Source organism: Mandrillus leucophaeus, unplaced genomic scaffold, assembly GCF_000951045.1.
Source record: "Mandrillus leucophaeus isolate KB7577 unplaced genomic scaffold, Mleu.le_1.0 Scaffold329, whole genome shotgun sequence".
In the NCBI taxonomy this organism is placed as follows: domain Eukaryota; kingdom Metazoa; phylum Chordata; class Mammalia; order Primates; family Cercopithecidae; genus Mandrillus; species Mandrillus leucophaeus.
Genome location: NW_012103465.1, coordinates 2,906,576 through 2,913,839, shown reverse-complemented (window position 1 = coordinate 2,913,839; position 7,264 = coordinate 2,906,576). Strand labels below are relative to the sequence as shown.

At 44.4% G+C, this 7,264-nt stretch overlaps 2 protein-coding genes across 2 annotated transcripts in view; one reads left to right on the top strand and one right to left on the bottom strand.

Moving 5' to 3' along the window:
* The first annotated feature begins 2,735 nt into the window (after positions 1–2,735).
* SPATA6L (spermatogenesis associated 6-like) overlaps positions 2,736–7,264 on the top strand; it is a 52,965-nt gene continuing 48,436 nt past the window's right edge. Inside the window, exons 1-2 of the mRNA XM_011988361.1 lie at positions 2,736–2,988; positions 3,168–3,212. Of these exons, the coding sequence (XP_011843751.1) occupies positions 3,174–3,212 (39 nt within the window). The 5' untranslated portion in view covers positions 2,736–2,988; positions 3,168–3,173. The remainder of the gene's footprint in view (positions 2,989–3,167; positions 3,213–7,264) is intronic.
* Positions 4,185–7,144, bottom strand: PPAPDC2 (phosphatidic acid phosphatase type 2 domain containing 2). The gene has a single exon (XM_011988360.1). It carries the CDS (start codon positions 7,059–7,061, stop codon positions 6,171–6,173), a length of 891 nt encoding a protein of 296 aa, XP_011843750.1. The 5' UTR covers positions 7,062–7,144; the 3' UTR covers positions 4,185–6,170.

The following is a 7,264-nucleotide window of genomic DNA, read 5'->3' as shown; positions in this document are numbered from 1 at the left end:
AAAAAAAAAAAAAAAAAAACACAAAAAAGAAAGAAAGGGAGAACCAGAGAGATGGCAGCATGAGAAGGACTTGGCTCTATGTAGCCAGTTTTGAACATGAAAGAAGAGAACATTAAGCCAAGGGAATATGAGCAACCTCTGGAAAAGCAAGGAAACAGAAAAGGCAAGGAATGTAGCCCTGCTGGCACCTTTATTTTAACCCAGTGAGATCTGTGTTGGACTTCTCACAAAATTAAATAATAAATTCGTATTGCTTTAAGCCCTTAAATTTGTTAAGTAGCCATAGAAAACGAATACATTGTATGTATTTACACTCCCATCAATGTGTTTTCCCATACCCTTCCCATTAGTGCTGTCTCTTTAATAGTTTTTTCCTTTCATATGAATATACTTATTATTTGAAATATTTATGATTTTTGTGTCTTATAATTAATTTTTTTAGTTAAAAAAATCTGAGCCATAATTATCTGCCATATTCTTGTTCTTTGTTAATTTACTCTTTGGAAAATCCCCATTTGGGGCATGTTTCATTTTCTTGTCTGGGGCCAGGATGTGAACAGGATGTGCTGCTGTATCACTTCTGCAATGCTGATGTCACTACTGGCCAAGCTGCACTGCAGACACTCTCTGGAAACAGAGGTTGTTCATTGAAATCTGTTTGCTGCCACCAAGAGGTACCTACCCAGTTAACAAAGCCTTTCTCTTGTAGTGGTGACAGTCCAATCCTTAAAAGGCTTTGTTGGCCCCCTGCAGAGGTGGACAGCCTCAGTGATAAATTACTTTGCAAGATGAGTGAGAGGCATTGGGTATCCACATCTCCACAGCAGCTGAGAGCCTCAGGTAACCATGGTGGGGACAATTAGGAGAGTGTGAAGTATCCCTATCAACTCATTTAATATCACCATAGAAGATCAGCAGAAGTAGCTGTGCCTGGTCCTTTCTAATTCTGCAGATTTCTTTTACCCCATGTGATGGGACCTCTCTTTACCCATGTACATTAACCCCCACAGATTGGCTTGACCATCTCTGCATTTAATATTCAAAAATATTTATTATCTTCTATCCTATTTAGGGTATAAACACTTAGCCATGCAGAGTTTATAGATTATGGAGACAAATAGTAATCAACAGTCACAGGAACAAATGTAGAACTGCTATTATGGCAGTTGCTACAAAGAGGAGACACATATATGTATGATATAAGATATGATATTGAGATTCCACCTTGTCAGGGGCAGCAGAAGAGAGGTCTTGGTGGGGTATGTAAATCTGTGTACATGTGTTAATCAGTACCTGCAATGGATGACACTCTAAGTAAAGGGTACAGAGTGAGGAAAGGAAAGGACCTAGAAACATTGCTTAGCCAGACAGAGGAGGATAAACAGACAAATAAAGAATGGCCAGAAAGTTGGAGGGAAACCAGAAGAGAGCTGTGCCCTAGCAGCCAAGCAAGGAGAGACCAGTTAGATCAAGAGTTAAGACTAAGAAGAGCATATGATGGAACATTGTGTCTCTGGAGATCAACAGGATGTCTATGTTGCAGACCCAGTGATGTGGTAGGGCACACCTGGATTCAAATGTGGCTGCTCCCTTATTAGGTCTGTGGCTTTTAGTAAAAGGCTATCTAGCTTCAGATTCTGCATCGTAAAATAGGGATAATATCTCCCTGATAGAGTTATTATAGGGATGAGATGAATTAGCATATGCAATGGCCCTAGCACTTTGCAGATCCTTAATAAAGACTGATTCTTCTCTCCCAATACAACTCTGGCTATTTATTAATTTGTTCTGTTTGTCACTCTCCTTGATTTCTTAGCATTGGTGTTGGTGACCTACCTGTTAGGATCATCACAGGTCCCGTCCCACATCACTCGGGGTGTCAGCAAGTTGTGAGTGACAAATCAATGATCTGGACACTATAGGTAGCTAGATGCCCACCTGTATCTCTTGGTATGCAGAGAGACACAGCACTAGGAACTGGATAAGGACACAATATGCCCTTCTTTATCACACCAAGTTTTTCCCTTCCAGGGAAATAAACTTCAGTTACCAAAATTAATACCTAATCTTGTCTTGACCATCCTTCTGCACTATATCCAATTGTATAACTCTCTAATGCAAAATACTGGTAATAAATGACTGAACACAATTTAGGGTTTTTAATTTTTTTTCAGAGACAGCATTGGCCTTCCTAGATTTTTTGGATTGCTAGAAGGAGCCACTACCTGCTCCTTTCCTTCATTTTTGTCTATTATATATAGTGAATGTCCCCTACCCATTCAGAACTCTTGCTCTGCCCACCACCTCTGACGGTTTTTACAGTGTAACTGTGATTATGGCAAATACAGTAACTACCCATTGGGCTACTCAACGCTTGCCTTAAACTAAACCCCAGAAAAGGCTGGACACTGTTATGGAGAGACTGACATACCTCTATTGTTGCTAACAGGGGGTACCTAACTTTTAAATCTGTTTAAGAATTAACCTTGTGTTTCTAATTAGCACACGTTTGCTATTGACGGTGGCCATGTTTTCCGAAGCAAACATAACATCTAATAAGCAAAAGAGTATTTTTAGGAACAGACAACTATATTAAATGAGAATTGTTACAGAAATTCCTAGGCTTGGGGGTCGTGCAGCTACTAAACATGTGTACTATTTAAATTATAACAGACCTATGATCTCATTCTACTTTCAAAATGGAAACGGTAAACATTTTAACATGGTAATTGGGGATAACAGGAACTGATGGAAAGAAATCTGGGATTATCGGCGTTTCTCTATCCGCCTACCACGCCAGACAGAGCCAGTCTCTCCGGTTGGGGGCGCTGCGTGGGGGACAGCGACCGCGCCTCCAAGCGGCGAACCGCGAGTACGCGCATCTGCGCTGGGGCCTCGCGCGCGTTCCACGATGGAAGACTGCGCGTTTGAGTGTCCCTGGCAACGCCACGCTTCCGCCTTCTGGAAGCCTGCACTCCAGCTTCGAGTGTGAGAGACCCGTCCCGGTGGGAGGGACCTGGGCTGGGGGGGACGGTGGGGGAATAGGGGGATGGGGACTGGGGAAGCTTCTGGGAACATTTGCTCTAGGGATTGAGCTAAACTAAGAAAAATTGGTCCAAGGCTCGGCACAAAAGGATCTTTTCATTCCAGTCCTTTCGCCCACGCAGGGAACGATGCCTCTGGAGGTGGTGGTGGAGCTGCAGATCCGGGCGGTAAGAGATTGATGAACTCCCCCTCCTTAACCTCAAGTCGGACTCTTAAATAGTCTCAGGTGGTTTTCAACAACCCTCCCCCACATCCTCCACTTACCACAAACACATCATTATCTTCTGGGACAGATCGTACCTTTGTCCTTAAGATTCTCCATATTGGTTTTCCCTGACTTCTTAACATTTAATTCAGCTCCACCTGTTCCCACCTTTTTTTTTTTCCCCTGTTCTAAAGTTAACATGTTTCTTATCTTTATCATGATTTTTTTTTTTAATTATTTTCAAACAACCCTGCATTAAGTCCAGGTAGAATTTTATTTTCTTCTCCTGGATAAAAATTTGTGAACGGATTTTAAACTTCTTTAACCAGGGAATAATTTTAAAAAGCTCCATCACTTCCTGATTATTTGCCAACTCTATGAAGCAATCAGATATTTTCCTATGCTATTCTCCCCTTAGTGATGGCTCTGGCTTGCTAATTCCAAAAGGGAAATCAATCGATCAACAAATATTTTGTAATTACCAAATCTTTCCTAAGTGAGGTGCTGTTGCAGAGTGACTCCATGGTTTCTACTTGGGCGTCTACCATTCCCTTTTATTTCAGATTCCATTTTCCAATCCTTCCATGTAGTTAGTAACAGAATGTCATGCCACCTTTCCTCTAGGGGCTTTTCTACTGGCTATGATTACAAGCATAATGCTAACAGGAAATTGTCATGGAATCTGGTTGGCCTCCATACAACTGGCAAATGCTGTGGTTTCATCATACATGTGGGTGTGAAAGGTGATCAAAATTTCCTGGATTTGTCCCACTTTGCTGTCAGCAAATAGGGCTAGACCATATTAAGTCGTACTATACCAGTTTTAAGCTCTAAAAATTGTGCAGGAAGATGAAGGAACTCTTGAGAAGCTAAGTGATAAATCAGTCTCCCTCCTCATCAAGGCAAAAATTAAGCAAGTTTTCATCTCACTTCATTCACCATTATTGGTTAATTTTATTTTGATTTTTAAAAGGCATTCCTCAGTGTACAATTAACAAAGAAATCAGTTTTCTACTCTACAGTACTTAGGATGCTTCAAAAACATCAGGTGAAATTGATCTATGCTTTAAAAGTCAGAAAACTCAGGCCCCAGCAACTAAAACAGGGAATTCCAAAATTGTAATTATGAACTAGATGGTAAGCCTAATTTCATGCCCCTCATATTCAGATTTGTGGACACCGCAAGAGGAAATATCATTTGCTTCCAAATATCTGGCCTGAATATTGCTGCAGTTAAAACAAAGGATCTCACTAAGGTTAAACAACAAACCCAACCCACTTAGAGCTTCACAGTTTAGCTGCTTTAGCAAGTGAAGAGGTAGTCGGTGTTCAGGATGTTGTGGGAATGCAAATGATTTGATTTTGAGGCATGGCTGTTTCTTTTTCAGTGTGCCCCTCACTCTGAACAAGCTCATGCTTTCACTCAATCAAAACCTACTTATCACAGCCATTCTCCAGGTTCCTATCCGAATCTCAGTATGGTAGATCAAAGTCCATAATAATTTCTATTTATAAATGCCAAAACAGTCATTAAGATTATCTAAGGACATCACTTCCATAGGTAATTTAAAGGATTTCTTTTCAGGTAGAGCAGTATTTAAAGCATATGCCTTCTCCAGTCTTTCTGGGTCAAAGAATAATGAGCAGAGTCTACCCTGCATTTGGTGGTCTTTGGTCTTATGATTTGGGGAGGCACCATGGATGAACAGCTTTAAATGTAAAGATCAATGTAAACAGAAATTTTGGAATTATACCTTGTGCCTGGTACAGCAGCAGACTCCCCTGATGAATTTCAAGTTAAATACTGTTACCTAAAATGTGCTGTACCTCAGAAAACGGAATTCCATGTGAAAAACTGTAGCATACAGGTATATACGAGAAAGCTTACGTTCTTGCATTGAGAAGATGTTCTTTCCCCATTTTATTACCCTGATAGAGGAGCATTATTCTTTATTCAGTGGAGATGACTGGCAGCAGGGCCCCTCCTGTTATACTGGTCACTGGCATAATATATGGTCAGCCTATTCCCAAACTTTCAGTTCCTCTGACTCTCCCCAGCAACTTAGTTCCTCTGCCCTCTCTCATGCCATGTTAGGTTGTAAACAGAAATAAGCATGGGGCTATGTCCCATTCTTCCTTTTCTATGAGCATCTTAGATATGCCTACCTTTTAAGTGTTTCCTCTTTAAGCAAGTTCTTGGCTTTTTCTCTGAATGCTAAAAGACAGGGAGTATTGGGAAACACATAAAGATCTTTTGAGGGGTGGAGGGAGAGGAGAGAAAGACAAGTATTATAATCTCTTTTCCCACTACCCGATCCACAAATATGGATAGAGATAATAAAGAGAAAATAAAGTAAAAAAGCTTACCAAGAAAATCAGGATTAAGAAGAAATCGTCCCAACTATGGCAACAGATCTTCAGGGAATAAACTAGAAAAACCTATGTCTTGAACTTTAAAAATACTGTTTAAAATCTACCTCAGGAAAAGGACTAGGATTAGTACATGGCCTGTCTGCATGTATATTTACAGAATGAACATCATGTTTCTTTCTCAAAGTTCAGTTTACAAGTGGTATGTTGATTTAGGGATTACCACAAAACACAAATCTTATTGATACCAACTTTTAACAGCAACAGTATAACCACCTCAGCTTGGTTTCTTTGCAGTTGTCCTGGAGACATAAACAATTGTTGAATAAATATGCAATAGAGGGTTTTTTGCTTTCCCTAATATGGCTGTGTTCAGTAATGGCCAGCGTGTGCTCCAGCCTAGCAGCACATCAAGATGGTGGGACACCTGAAATCCCAAAGGAAGCCTGAAATGCCTAAGAGGGACAAGCGGGATGGCTGCTGGTTTAGGTTGGCATCATCGAATGTGGAAACCTTCAGACCTCCTGGTGCCATCATCAATGAGATGGTGTCATCGTTGACTCCACAGTAAAAAGAGGACCGGAGCATTATGGGGTGAGAGCCAGCAATAGTCCACGATGCTGTACTGCATGTAGCCCAGAAAAAAGCCAAAAACCACGTCGGTGACATTGTGCCGCCCCAGCATGACCCTGGAGAGGCCCAAGACGAAGGCCCACAGAACCACCAGCACCCTCAGTGGAATGGCCAGTACCAGGTGGTTCAGGATGAACCTCGACATCAGGGCAGCCCTTGTGGCATGGCCCGACGGGAAGGAGTACTTGTCCACCGAGAGAGTGACAAACATGTCCATCTGGTTGTGGGCCGGGCGGCGCCTGCGGACCAGCCCTTTGATCAAGGCCACCAGCAGCAGGTCCAACAGCAGGGCGAAGAGCAGGTTCATCAGCACCTCGCGCCCGGCCCAGCTGTCGCTCCTGCACAGGCAGTAGAGGGTGCCCAGCAGCCAGGGGATGCCATGTCCCGAGATCTCCAGCAGCTTCATAAGGGGTCGCACGCTGCCCCACGACGAGTTCTCTCCCGCGCACACCCCCAGCTTCTTGGACAGCCACAGGTCGATGGCCAGCAGGGAGCGCAGGGCTATGCCCAGGAAGGACGGATTCAAGTCCATGCGGTCCTCCTCGGGCAGCGGAGGCGGGGGCGCCTGGGAGGGGCCCGCCGCGGCCAGGGGGAAGGAGCCGCGGCGGTGCACTGGGCTCTCCGAAGCACGGAGCCGGGCGCAGGTGGGGTCCACCCCGGTAGCGCGGCTGCTGAGCAGGGACTGGAACTCAAACCTGCTGCCGCCGCCACCGCCGCCATGGGCTGGGCTGCCGGGGCTGCTGCTGCTGCTGCTCGAAGCGGAGACACCCAGCGGCCGTCCCTCGACGCTCCTCCGGGGACTTGGCATCGCGGATGGCGGCCCGGACCCCGGTACCAGGCCGGACTAAACAGAGGCCTCCCGGCCCTGCAGCCTCTTCCGCTTCCGCACTACCATCCTGGAGGGGCGGGGAGAGGAGCCGGCGAGAGCGCGATTGTGACACCTGGTGGAGACGTGTGAGGGAATTGGAATTTCCAATGTGAGGAGAGCAGAGGGGAGGACGTTGGCGCTGG

Bases quoted from the DNA above. Each gene is read 5' to 3' on its own strand.
- PPAPDC2 (XM_011988360.1), bottom strand. From the start codon at position 7,061: ATGCCAAGTCCCCGGAGGAGCGTCGAGGGACGGCCGCTGGGTGTCTCC.